Genomic DNA, 14,172 nt, shown 5'->3' on the forward strand with positions numbered 1-14,172 from the left:
TATCTTGAGTAGGGCAAAGTCACTTTCGCGGTCACGTTCAAAGACTGGCAGCATCGGCTGTGGGATGCCGTAGGGAGAGGTAATCAGCATCTCTGATCCTGGGTGCTGTAAATGTCCCGATATAACCTGTGGCGGGGTAAGAGCCATGTGAGGTGCAGCAGGACTCGCGTTCTGGTATGGTGGGGCTGCAGTAGAGATGGTCGCACCGTAGGTAGGACTCTGGGTACTGTGTGTAGCTACAGAAGGTTCGTGTGAGGTCGTAGGTTGCTCAATTGGACCAGGCATGTTAGGAGCTGGGTAGCATGACGCAGGGGGAGCGGCAGAGCGAGACGTCGCCTGTGCTGGATGGTGCATCACTGGGGTGATGGCGGCTGGGTTAGCCGGCGGGGAATGCATGTTCTGTGGTATGGTAGGGAGTGCTAGAGGCACAGGTGCCACTACGTGGTGCTGTAGTCCAGGTGGTGGATAGGTCGGCTCAGATACTGCTGCGGGCACAAGAGGGGGTGCAGGGTGTAGGTGAGAGATGGGTTGATGCGGTGAGCCTGCGGGAGCATTGGCAGGTGGGGCATGCATCGCTGGTAGGGAGTAGAAGCCCCTGGGGGACGATGCACCGCTACGTGGTCCCGTCTCGGACTCTTGAAGAAGTGAGGTGACAATTTTGGCTAATTGAAGTTCCTGCTCCTTCTTCTTAAGCCGCCTCTGCCTGTCGAGGCGTGTAGCGATAGCTTCTCTTGCATCTTGTGCTTCCTGCTGTATGCGCTGTAAGCGTTGGCACTCCAGGTCGGCGTTGCCGTCTTCTTCTACCTGGCGCTGTAGCTCCTCGAGCTCCAGGGAGTGGATGTGCTCCTGGAGGATAGCTTCCTGGACTGGTGAGAGAGCATGTTGTGTGTGTACGCTCCCGGATGAACGATGGGGACCAACGCCTGACCTTATGGTGGGTCTAGGAATTGACCGGTATGAGGACCTACTACCTTCGGACGGGTCCCTTGCCTCGTTCGCCGGGCATGAGCGATGGGAGCAGGCACCTGACCTTATGGTGGATCTATGAGTTGGCTGATGTGAGGGCCTACTACCTTCAGACGGGCCCCTTGCCTCGCTCGCCGGGTATGAACGATGGGAGCCAACACCTGACCGCTCGCTCCTCGTAGATGGGTTCCTCGTCTCGCTATCCCGGCGCTGTGATGCGTGGGGTAGGGCCTTTGGGGGTTCATCTTGTGATTGAGTACGGAGTTGAGTACTAGGTTGAGTACTGGGTTGAGTACTGGATTGAGTACTGGATTGAGTACTGGGTTGAGTACTGAGTTGAGTACTGGGTTGAGTACTAGGTTGAGTACTGGGTTGAGTACTGGATTGAGTACTGGGTTGAGTACTGGGTTGAGTACTGAGTTGAGTACTGGGTTGAGTACTAGGCGGGGTGTTAGGTTGAGCGCTAGGTTGGGTACTGAGTTGAGTACTGGGTTGGGTACTGAGTTGAGTACTGGGTTGAGGTTCGTATCCCACTTCGAAGTCACGTAGGTGGCTTGGTAGGTGGCGCTCTCTCTGCGGGTGAGCGGTGGTCTCTGTGTTGTCCTGGTCTGCCATAGCGTCTTGAAGGAGCTCCATCCGGCTCGAAGGACCATGAAACGGAGGGCTAGGGCCTCCACAGGGTGCGTTTGATGGAACTGGCGGACACTATGGGGTTGTAACACCCGTTAAAGAATTACACAGAGGCGTGCTGCAGTTACTGGTTGTTATTTGATAGATTTCCAGGTGTGGTTGTCTACAGAGGAATACAATACAGTATACATTAATAACACAGTAGTGATGTACATAAACAAGAATATCCATTAGTAGTATAATGCAAATAGTAACTAGAGCATTCACTTAACCAGAGTTAATATACATAACCTACATAACCTATGTAGGGAATTACTCCTTCAGTGCATGTAAACAGTATAGGTAGGTGGACTGTAAACCAGGTGTAAGATACATTCAGTTCACTAGGGGTAATGAGTGAGTTATAGTTATAGCTTAGGCTAGCTAACGTGCGTCTAAGCTAGCCATGCAACGCAGCAGCATATCATAGGAGGGGCAACGTAAGTTGGCTAACGTGTAGCTAAGCTAACGGCGCTGTGTTTCAGTAACGGGGGGAATGACGTCAACAGGAATGGATCAGCGGGGACGCACTAAGTACAGAGTAAACTGAATGAACGAACTAAACGCAGGTACAGTACTCACATTCATTGACGCACACGTTATCCCATGGGGACAGGGTAAACTACTACAGCACGTCGTTAGACGGTAACACTGAGACCGGCTCGCTCACGTTAAAGGGGAGGAACTCTTAGAGGACCGGTACAGAACAAAGTAGTCGTCAGACAATAACACTGAGACCGGCTCGCTCACGTTAAAGGGGAGGAACTCTTAGAGGACCGGTACAGAACAAAGTAGTCGTCAGACAATAACACTGAGACCAGCTCGCTCACATTAAAGGGGAGGAACTCTTAAAGGGTCAGTACAGAACAAAGTAGTCTTATTAGCAGGGCTTTCCTACAGCACTGTAATGTCGAATCACGTTCCATTTGTACCTGTACAATATGGTGAATAAAGTAATCTGAAAGTCCTTGTAGGGTCTTGATTTCTTCGCTATTATGTGTGCATTACGGAAGAGTATCCTCATTTTAGTAAGTAACGGTAAGTGAAGTAAGTGGTGCGTGCATCCCATGCTACGGACATGGACACACACACACGCGCACGTGGACATGCGTCGCATATAGAAGCGACTGCTGACAACAGAAGCGATTTCTAAAAAGTCTGACTTTATCTCCCGTTACCGGTTTTTCCCCAGATTTCATAATTAAACATAAGACATGGCATTTTATCTTTCCTGTCTATGGCATTTTTAAGACAAATTAAGGCCTTAATTGTTGATAAACTAATTTAAGACTTTTTCAGGATCCGCGGACACCCTGTGCATCCTCTTCAAAAGTCAAAAATGTTTCCCCATCAGGTTTGGACAACCATCCATTGTCACACCAGCCAGCTTGTCCCATTTAAGTACCAACTTGTCCAAACATGCATTTACGTGAACAAATCACTCCCGGTTGTTGTCCCTTTCATTGACTGCATGGCTGCCAGCTCCTCCGTGATTTTAAAGTCTGCAGTTATCCCACGTAAGAAAATGAGCAGCTGGGCAGTGTCACGTACATCGCAGCTCTCATCCAAAGCCAGGGAAAAATAGTAAAAGTTGACCGCTCTGTTCTTCAGCTGAAGCTCCAGATTTTGTGCGATGTCATCAACCCTCCTCGTTACAGTGCGTCGGGAGAGTGGCACGTTCTCAAATGCGCCTTTTTCCTTGAGGCATACGGTATTAGTGCTGCAGAGTCCAACAAACACTCTTTAACCTCTTCTGCCCGTGCGGTCCATCGGCGGACCGCAAAACAGTGGCGGCTGCTGGATTTTTCTCCACTAGGGGCGCTATACCAAAACATTTTGCAAACATGTACCACGCAACCGACTCATGGCAAGACGTGAGCGATTCGACTCACGCTCACGGCAATGAATCGGCTCTTATGAACGAGTCGCTCAGCTGTTACTACAACAACACACAACAACCAGTCAAATAAAGTACAGTCTAATTCACAACTTGAAACACAATATATAAATAGAAAAGTTAGAAACAAAACTTGCTCCGTCTCCAAACACACGCAGAGAGAGAGAGAGAGAGAGAGAGAGAGAAGCGTTAGCTGAGTGGCTGAGAGAGAGAGATAGAGAGAAGCGTTAGCTGAGTGGCTGAGAGAGAGAGAGAGAGAGCGAGCGAGATAGAGAGAGCGAGAGAGAGAGAGCGAGAGCGAGAGAGAGAGAGAGAAAAAGATCGCGACTCACCAGCTAAGACAGAGTATTGCAAATCTACCTTGTTGTTGTTGTTAAATTGACAGCAGAGCAGGCAGCAGGGCTTGATAAAGTATATATCCACTCCATGGCATTGTCCATTGTGCATGTCCCTCCACACTGCATCCATATATAGCTTATAGCCAACAAGTACTGTGTGAGATAACAACAAATAGCTGCATCTCACAACAGCATAAACTCACTTTGTTTAATTGAAACGTGGTGGGCTTGATAAAGTGTATAATCCGCTGTTGATGATGTATATCCAGACCACTGTCCACTGTCCAGACTGCATCCGATCCGCCATATAGCTTGTTAGCTGTTAGCACCACAACAAGACAGTACTTGATTTCTTTGTCCATTTCCGCGTCGAACAGACTGCAAACTACCTGGCGTTCTATCGCCATGCTCTAAGACAAACTCTAACCTTAACCAACTTTGAAAGAGTGCCTAAGCTTAACCGTCGAAAGAACTTGCAGTCACGCTCTAAGACAAATAGCTCGCATCTCAGTCACAACAACACAACTATCTCGACCACCAAGCTAGAATTGGAACATAGAAATTGGATTCGGCCAATCAGAGAGCGTCTCCGCGAAATGCGGCTACAGAAATTCTTGACGCTGCTGCCTAGACCGCTTCAAATCGCGCCCGGATTCCAACATAATAGTCATATTTCAACGCACAACGCGTTACGCACTGATTGGCTGCGACGGATACAGCGATCAAACAGTGACGCGCACTCAGAGCGCTATTGCGTCTAGCCCGGGCCGAGAAATACAAAAAAAAAAAAAAAAAAAAAAATGCGGCTACAGACATTCTTGACGCTGCTGCCTAGACCGCTTCAAATCGCGCCCGGATTCCAACATAGTCATATTTCAACGCACAACGCATTACGCACTGATTGGCTGCGACGGATGCTGCGATCAAACAGTGACGCGCACTCAGAGCGCTATTGCGTCTAGCCCGGGCTGAGAAATACAAAAAAAAAAGAAAAAAAAAAAAAAGTGAGTCACTTCCTGTTCAGGAAAACAAGTATTTTTTATTTTATATATTAACGTTATATTGTGCATTGGAAACACAAACACTTAAAATGAGTAAATATTATTCATTTTAAACATGTTTATATTATTTATAGGGCTATAAAACAAAAAACAAAACAAAAATTTCTTGTTCTTCTCTCATATAACCAGGGGCCTGAGGGGGGGCGGCGCCCGAGCGCCCCTAGTGGCGAGCCGCCACTGCCGCAAAAGACATCACGTCATAAATCAATCTCTCCAGACTGTTTGACAAAAGTAGCGTTTTATTTTTCAAACGCATTCAAGTATAAACATCATAACCATGTCACAACAGCAGTTATAATGTATATGATCATCAATACGTTAGTTTACCAATAGGTTAAAGTGTTATTAGATACACCGAGAGCTTTCGATGAGCGTTGGTATTTTTCCGAACGACACTTCCCAAAAGCCTCTATGGGGGTTCAAGCAAATTACTTCTGTATGATTTTTTTTTATATCTCTTGTTATTACTCGGGATAATAACGTTATTGGTATATATTGAAGCACAGTTAGTTTCTCTTCCCTATTTTTTGCATGTAGCAACAATTAGATTTTGAAATTAGTTTAAAAATGGTTGCACATCGCCACCACCGCTGGATTCGAGCCCAGCTCTCGCCGTTGCTACCAGCTTGGCTGGTCTTTCATACTAACACAATTGGCAGTGTTAGGGGTGGGAAAGCTGGTGGGTGGGTCCTGGTCATTGTAAACAGCGACTCCTACAGTTCGGTTGGGGCGCCTGCTCAGCGAGGAAAAGATCTAAGGGGGGTAGTGTGATCCTTCCACACGTTACACCCTCTCAGTGAGAGTCCGCGCTGCCAGGTGAAAAGAAGCGGTTGATTGGCTACACATGTGTCGGAGGAAGCATCTGATAGCCTCCACTCTCCCAGACCGACTGTAGGGGGTAGGTGCGCAGCGACCAGGAAGGGGATTGGCATAACGACTAACATTGGGATGGGAGAAAAACAGAGGAAAAAGGAGGGGGAAAAAGATTAAAAAAATATATATATAAAAAAATTGTTGCACAAATAAAAAAGCTACTGTACATACAGTAGATTTCATTATCTGTTCTCCTTCTTCCCTACCGCCCCACCCGTTCCCTCCGGTCCTCCTCCACTGCCTCCCTCACTGTCCCGACATCCAAAAACTCAAAAACCTTGGTGATCGGGCCTTCTCTCGCACTGCACCCCGACTCTGGAACTCCCTCCCTCAGTCCATCAGAGACTCCCCTCCCCTACACTCTCCACTTTCAAAGCTCGCCTCAAAAACCACCTGTTCTCCCTTGCCTTCAACCCACCCCCCCCCCCTCCAACCCGATTGATGACCGTCTCCTGTCGCTCTGTCTTTTTGTGCTATCTCATGCTGCCTTCCCCTGTTCCCCCCATGGTCTCATGTTCCTTTTGTTTTTATTTCCTTGTTTTTGTTTCTTTGTGTTTTGTTTCTTTGTTTTTACTATGTTCCTAACTACTGTCAGCGACTTCGGGTCATTGAGAAGCGCTATACAAATAAAATGAATTATTATTATTATTATTATTATGCACGCCTGGTGATACTAAATCCAAATTGAACTTGGGCATTTGAAATATAAGATTTGGTACAATCCATAAATGTGCGAATTGGCTATAATAAGGTAATTTATAAGCCTGCTATTCTATATTCTATTTCAAATTGCATTGGTCTGGATGGGAGAATTCAGTACTGTATCTACAAAACCTTTTAGAAGGTACTGAACGAGCTCAGTGGCAGTTTGTCATATCTGGTCATTTTTTGCAGGGTGTTATTCACTGTCAAAAATGCAAAGAAAAATCCGATATCGATCGTTTTTGGTATAAAATATATATATATATATTAGTGCTGTCAAACGATTAAAATATTTAACTCGATTAATCGCATGATTGTCCATAGTTAACTCGCGATTAATCGCAAATTAATCGCATTTTTTTTTTAATCTTAAACAGATCTTTTTCAAGTTCCAAGTTTTAATACTCTTATCAACATGCGAGTCAACAAATGCTTGCTTTGTGCAGCCATTTAACACAAAAGGATGACCCTCATGCATTGCAAATTTGCATCAAATTCAAAACAGAGTGATGCACAAAATAACTTAAAAGAAAATAATAATTTAAAACAATGAATAAAGTGTGCATGAAATAATAGGGGAAAGAAAACGTTAGGAACTTGTTACATTCACACACACAAGGGCTGATTAATCACACACCCCCCTCTCTCCCTCACACACACACTCTCCCAGCTCTTTTTCTCTTTTGCCCCTTCCTCATCTCTCTCACCCCCCTCTCTCTCTATATCTCACACACACACACACACACACACACACACACACACACACACACACACACACACACACACACACACACACACACACACACACACACACACACACACACACACACACACTTCAGAAACAAACATAGTATCAATGAGAGCATCAATAATACACCTGAGTGAAGTCTAGTATAAAAAAAAAAAAAAAAAAAAAATTAGTTAATCTTGAGTTAAGAAAATTAGTGGCATTAATAGAATCGGGAGTTAACGCGATATTAACGCGATATATTTGACAGCCTTAATATATATATATATATTTTTTTATAAAAAATATATATTATATAATCATACTTGTAGTTGTATTATCTGCGAGACATCGCCACCACGCAACAAGTCAAAATGCTCGCTATCTTCAAACAGCTCCACTGTCTGTGTGTACTCGAGTAGCCTCCAGCTACGGCCAGGATTCCCCGGCGCTGCAGCTGGACCCTATTGGTATAAATCACATTCAGCATGCCCTCAGCTCGAATATGCATCGAATCAATGTTATAAGACATTGATATCAGGAGCTATCTGTAGCTACTGCTAGCCGGCTAGATAACGTTAAGACAACGCCTCAGTGAACTATTTAGTTTAGAGCTAACTAGGGATGGGTACCTTTCACATTTGAACCGATACCGGTACCGGTACCGGTACCTGTGAATCAATACCGGTACCCAACGGTACCTTTTTTCTGTACTTTAGTCTCAAGAAATTTAATTTACCTACCTCAGTCGTAAAAAAAAAATCCAAACTTCAAATAACTACAATTTCGACAGTTTTCGGCTTGTCATTGCTCCGACTGCTTTGTTGTTGAATCAAGTCAAATCCTAGGTAAGCATATATTGTGCGTGTGAACGTTGACATGAAAAGAAAAAAGTTAAAAAATAAAAAATAAAAAAAATCTTTTCGGTTTCTCACTTGATTCGATACTCGGTAGTACCGACGTGTTTCGGTTCGGTACCTCAAAAGTACCGAATTCGGTACCCATCCCTAGAGCTAACGTGAGCTAACGTGAGCTACCAAGTCAATGGAGGTAACTTATCATGCACTCGACTATTGCTGGAGCATTTGTTGATATCAGCAGCTATCAGTAGCTAGCCAGCTAGATAACGTTAGACAATGCCTCATGTAGTCACTGGGTAATTTAGTTTAACCCCCTGAAGTCTAAAGTTTCTAGCTCCACCTTCTCAGAATATTCTCTTTTTTTTGTTACATAATGTAAAATTACAGATTCATACCTTCAAAATAAGCCATCAATTGTCAAATTTGAGACAATAGTTTTCAATCAATGTCCTATCAAACATTCTGGTAAAATCCTAACAACTTTTCAGTATAGGACTTGAACTTGATCCAAGTTCATTCAGCTATCTGATGAGAGAACTACACTCCCAGAATTCATTGTGATCATTGTCACTAGAACCATTTCACACCTGGAGCAAAGGCCCAGTCATTCCTTTGTTATTCCAGTGAATGGACCCAGCAGGAGGCCTAGCCTAGCGACAAGCGGCCACTACATAGTTGGGTATTGAAAAAATGCTCATATACACATAGAGAATAATAATCAACAAGAAACATCAACTGTATCAATTGTATTGTACAATGAACAACCCTATATATCGCTTTTGGATTACAATAGTAATACAAGGTAATGTACTGATTTCTTTTGATTTCTCTGTTTGAGAGAGAGAGAGAGTGTGTGTGTGTGTGTGTGTGTGTGCAGGGGAGTAGCTGGGGGGGGGGGGGGTTAGGATGATTCCAAGGGCCCAGCAAATGCCCCACATTTTTTTATAGATTGGGGGCCCCACATTTTTTTAATAGATTGGGGGCCCACAAATTGATTCTTTCATGGGGCCCAGAATCTCCAGCTACGCCCCTGTGAGCGCACCTTTCTCTAGAGAGCTGTCATCACCGTGATGCGCGCTTGAATGAACTGCGAGATAACTCATAACTCATACACACACGCACTCTGTCTCTGCCAGTTATGTTGATGAAAAGCATGTTAGACTACTTTTAATACATAAATTAACGTTCCGTCGGGTCCCGTGTATTCTAGAGAATGATAATAATAATAATAATAATAATAATAATAATAATAATAATAATAATACAGGACCTCTTCAGATTATATTATCAACGACAGACAGTGAGAAACACCCCCTCTCGCGCTGAAGAAGCATACATAGAAGCAGACTCGACACAAGTTTCGTCTCGACGCTGCGTCTCAGCGCACACACACACATACACGCACACCACATTATTCTGCGAAGCAGCTCAGTGTCCCGTGGATATTATTGCAAGAGATAATTCATACATATTATGAAAAGCCGATGCCGATCTGTTGTTTAGAATTTGGATGGGGGGTAGCGAGTCTCTGATACCTCTCACCTCTGCGCGGGAGTCTAACACCTATTCACAGCGCACACGCTTCTCTTGTGTGTGTGCGCGCGTGCGTGTATGTGTGTTTCGTGACGCGCTGTAGTTCTCTCACAAACGGAAATAATTACAAGCATACCATCTAGCAAGAATTAAACGTATTTACAAGTCGTATTATGTTTAGCAAGTAATGAGACATATATAGTACATCTCAAAGCACTCGAAATTGTCATTTTTCTATTTTTATCGATTTCTGAAAATATGTACGTTTAGAGCATTTAGAAGACATTCTAATTCTTTTGTTCTCCGCCCACAGGAGCAATACGCCCCGTTGACTCCTAACAGTAATGTTAGCTTGGTAGGTAGCCAACGTTAGCTCACGTTGCATGCACCAGACTATAGCAGACTGCGAGGCATAGGAGCCTCTTGTTTACACGAGTGCGGGAGGGGCTGGGGAGGAGGAGGGGCCGTACGCTGCAGGCAGCTGTGTGTCTGAGTGAGAAGTCAGCAGTGAGATCTCCGCTAAGAATTGGATCATGTTTTTCGATCGTTTTGACGATCTGCGAAAATAAAGCATTATCACCGATCACCGATCTCATATTTATACTGAATATCGGCCGATACCGATCGCTGGCCGATCGATCGGGGCATCCCTAGTAATAGACACAATATTTCTGACACTGGGAATACATTCACCAGGGCTCTACGCTAACCTTTTTCACTAGGGGCACAGGTGCTCCTAAATGAAAAAAATTAGGAGCACACAAAGAAATTTAGGAGCACCCAAAAATATTTAGGAGCACAGTGAAAATATGTCAAGTAACAGAGTTTTTTTTTTTTTTTCAAAAATAAATTTATATTTGTACTGTGCGTGCATGTGCAAACGGGAACGGGACACATCTGTGCAATAGCACATACCACCAAAGTCACTGGCCCACTGTGTGCGTGTGTGTGTATCATCTGCGTGTGCAAACGGGAATGGGACAGACATTTGAACTATTAATTAAGTGATTAATGCCTACTATGGCAAAGTTGTAGCCAACAACTAGGGGCCTAATAAGAAAGGCAGTGATATTGAACAAAAAGGAGACACTGGCTTTACAACCAGGGCCATCAGTAGAGGGGGGAGCTAGTGTTGCTCTTTTAGAAAAATAATCCTTTCAGGGTTGCCTATTGAAATACTGTACACCTCCAGTACAGTAGTTTGCGTGTCAGGTAGACCTGCAGACCGTCGATTCTGCCAATTACGACGTCACACCGTTGCACTCTGGCCGTCCGGCGCTGCAGCTGGACCCTATTGCCACACCGCTTGCACTCTGGCCGTCCGGCGCTACAGCTGGACCCATTGCCCACCTCTGTGGTTGATAACGCTAGCCAAGTTAGCTGTACACACATACACAGTGGGCCAGTTGTAGGGGTGTAACAATGCATCGCAATGCATCGATCCTACTTTGCAATATTTACAAAACATGACATTGTTTTCGAACTCTAGCCATGGGGAAATGTTTAGCCAATTCACGTTAAATTTGTATGTCTTCCCTCCGGCTCCAGTGGGTGTAGCTTCGATAGCTACAGTGGCTACATTGGGTGCTACAGTGGGTGTAGCCTCGCTAGCTTGGCCAACTTTGCTAGCATGCTGGCTAGCGTCAGTATCTTGGTTAACGTTAACCATCACCTCTGTAACATGAGCTGCCTCGCCTGACTTCTCATTCTCCGGTATCTTTCGCGCAAAATAAAAATGAATGGGCTTCGACATGGCTGTATTATTGTTTGACTCAGACAGTGACGCAGCCGCTGATCATTACTTTCGGTTTCCAGTCGCGTGACCACAGGAAACTACTGTGATTGGAACGTTTATGCGGCTGTGAACTGTGGGACTTGTAGTTTTTTAACGATTCTCGCAGCGGAGAAAAAAGAAGGACGAATGAGAGGCTGTACTCTGCACTCGCTGGCCCCACTCGCACGCTGTGCGAGTACTTGATTTAGCATGTTCGCACGCACATATTTTTAGGGGCATATGCGAGCAATATGCGAGCACTGTAGAGCCCTGTTCACTGAGGTCCATAGATGTCCCTAGATACCAAGAACATGCAAATGGACCTTGTAGAAGTGGAGCAATATTCCATTTACTTATGTATTTTAGGCGGATTTTCAGAAAATAGGGCTCCGGGCTTAAGAGGTTAAGCCCACACCAATCTGTTTTTAGAGAAAAACAAAGCACGATCTCAGCCACTACTTTAGTTGTGAATGATATAGTATCGACCCTAGACAAAAGAAAACATTGTGCTGGTCTATTTGTACATCTGTCAAAAGCATTTGATACAGTTGACCGTTCTCTTCTTTTACAAAGATGATAATAGTGTTGGGCTTTGATGCAAATTCTTGAGACTTCAGTGTGTGGACAGAGAATGCCCAGTCAGAGTTCTTGCCCATTACAAAAGGCGCCATGCAGGGATCAATCCTGGGATTTACCATTTATATCAATAATATTGTCTCATCTTTGAGTAGCTATCAAGTTAATAATAATGCAGGACCTGCTCAGAGGTCTTTAATTGGCATGCAATTATCCTAAATTAATCTTTATGTGGATAACACTATTGTTTATTGTATTGCTGTACAACTAGCCTGTGATCATCTGAAACTCTTCTTTAATGCTTTGCAAGATGCGCTTAATCTTAAACTTAATGAAATATACCTTAACACTCAATGCATTAGTATCCTTTCGACAGTTTAAAAACCAACCATGTTCACCCCAGTCTGCAGTTGTTTTAAATTGTTGCATTGATTGACTTTCTTGTTTTTATTTTTATATTTATTGTGCTGTATTTTCTCTACATCATTGGAAATGAGAGTTTACTCAGTGAACTTTTCACGACTAAATAAAGATTGAATGAATAAATCTTCTTGCCATAATTTAAAATACTGCCAAATGGCTATCTTTCTAACTACTTAGCGTAACAGTTGCTTGAATGTGTCTTTTCTGTCCTTCATGTCGATGTTTTTGTGTTTTATGACCAAAGAAATTCATAAAAAGGCAATGTGCAGCCAATTCAAATGCAGATTCAAGACTCATAAACCTAGATTATAATCAAAGTTACAGTTTCTTTGGTCTGCGAGTCATAATTATTTGGCAGATGGAATGTTTAATGGTTTCCCTCTCACCAAACGATTCCCTTCCAACATGCTTGGGCCTTGCGTGGCCTTATGACATACCTGTGGCATGAGTGATTTTGCAATCAGGTATGCATCCTCCGCCTCTTTCGACTTGTTCAGGTTCTTGTAGGTTCTTCCCACGTTCATATGAGCGCCTATGTCATCTAGAAAAAACATTGAACAGGGTATACTGAAAGCAAGCGACATAATTATTCAACAACAGTGGATTAATTATGTCGGAGCTGAGGAGGCGTACAGAAGGGAGGTGGCGGAACTGGTGGCCTGGTGTCAGGACAATAATCTCTCCTTGAACATAGACAAGACCAAGGAGATGATTATTGACCCAGAGGAGTGTACAGTACACACCTCTGTACATAGGTGAGACAGAGGTGGATAGGGTGAAAACCTTTACATTTTTCGGTACCCACATCAGCGAGGACCTCACCTGGGCTCACAACACCCAACACCCAAAAATCCCAGCAACGACTGTACTTCCTAAGAAGGCTGAGAACATTTGGCGCCACCCCCCCACACAGCTTCTTGAAACTGATCCCCCCCCCACCCCGCTTTTGTGCCAGGCAGACACTATGACCTGACTGCTGCTGTGACCACACTGTCACCCTTCCCCCGAACTATGAATCACTAAAGACACTTTTTAACTGCTGCTGTGACCCCACTGTGACCTCCATTTATATTGTAAACACTAAATCGGAACGTGCAATGTATATATTATATTTATCTATTTTTACCTTGTTTTTTAGCCCTCGCTTATATTGAAATATGTTTTAGTTAAGTATTGTGTGATTTTGTGTGAAGGGCGGACTAGCAAAGTAAGATTTTCATTGAATGGCAATTCTGTCTGTTTAACTGTGCACATGACAATAAACAATCTTGAATCTTGAATTAACACATTGGTCGCCAAAACCACTTACGCCGTTTTTGCCCGCCATGTGTTGAACGCCAACAACGGCGTAAATCGTTTTTGGGATCAATATTTCATTTTTTCACCATGGCATTCATAATTCATCCAGTCTCCCTCCGGACTGCAGCGCCACCCTGTATGAGATTGCAATGCCTCAATACCGCCGCCTGGCGGATGGTCGGGCGAGTTACATTCTCGCCAAAACCGGAAGTGGCGCTGGTGCATCAAGGAAATCCCTCCGGCAGTAATATCTTGTTACGTGGATCCAGACAAACACTATAGTGCATTTGGATCGCTTTCTAAACTCAATAATCGATATGATTTCGGCGTTTATTGCACCATACAAACCGGAAATGGATCTAGGAGATCGGCGTCAAATAATTGGGATCTTTTTCCTCCAGTCTCATCGGCGAACGGTAAGAGGACACTAACGTTATTTTCAGCCCAATTGTTTATTCATTTCACTGCAAACCA

The 14,172-nt window shown here is 44.2% G+C and overlaps 1 protein-coding gene across 2 annotated transcripts in view; it reads right to left on the minus strand.

Annotated features, from left to right (window-relative positions):
- tmtc3 (transmembrane O-mannosyltransferase targeting cadherins 3) overlaps positions 1 to 14,172 on the minus strand; it is a 241,361-nt gene that overhangs the window by 52,641 nt on the left and 174,548 nt on the right. For both annotated transcript variants that reach the window (XM_084334576.1, XM_084334577.1), the window contains exon 11: positions 12,837 to 12,940. In XM_084334576.1, the coding sequence (XP_084190702.1) occupies positions 12,837 to 12,940 (104 nt within the window). The remainder of the gene's footprint in view (positions 1 to 12,836; positions 12,941 to 14,172) is intronic.

Source organism: Notolepis coatsorum (assembly GCF_963971535.1).
Source record: "Notolepis coatsorum genome assembly, chromosome: 18".
NCBI classification, from domain to species: Eukaryota; Metazoa; Chordata; class Actinopteri; order Aulopiformes; family Paralepididae; genus Notolepis; species Notolepis coatsorum.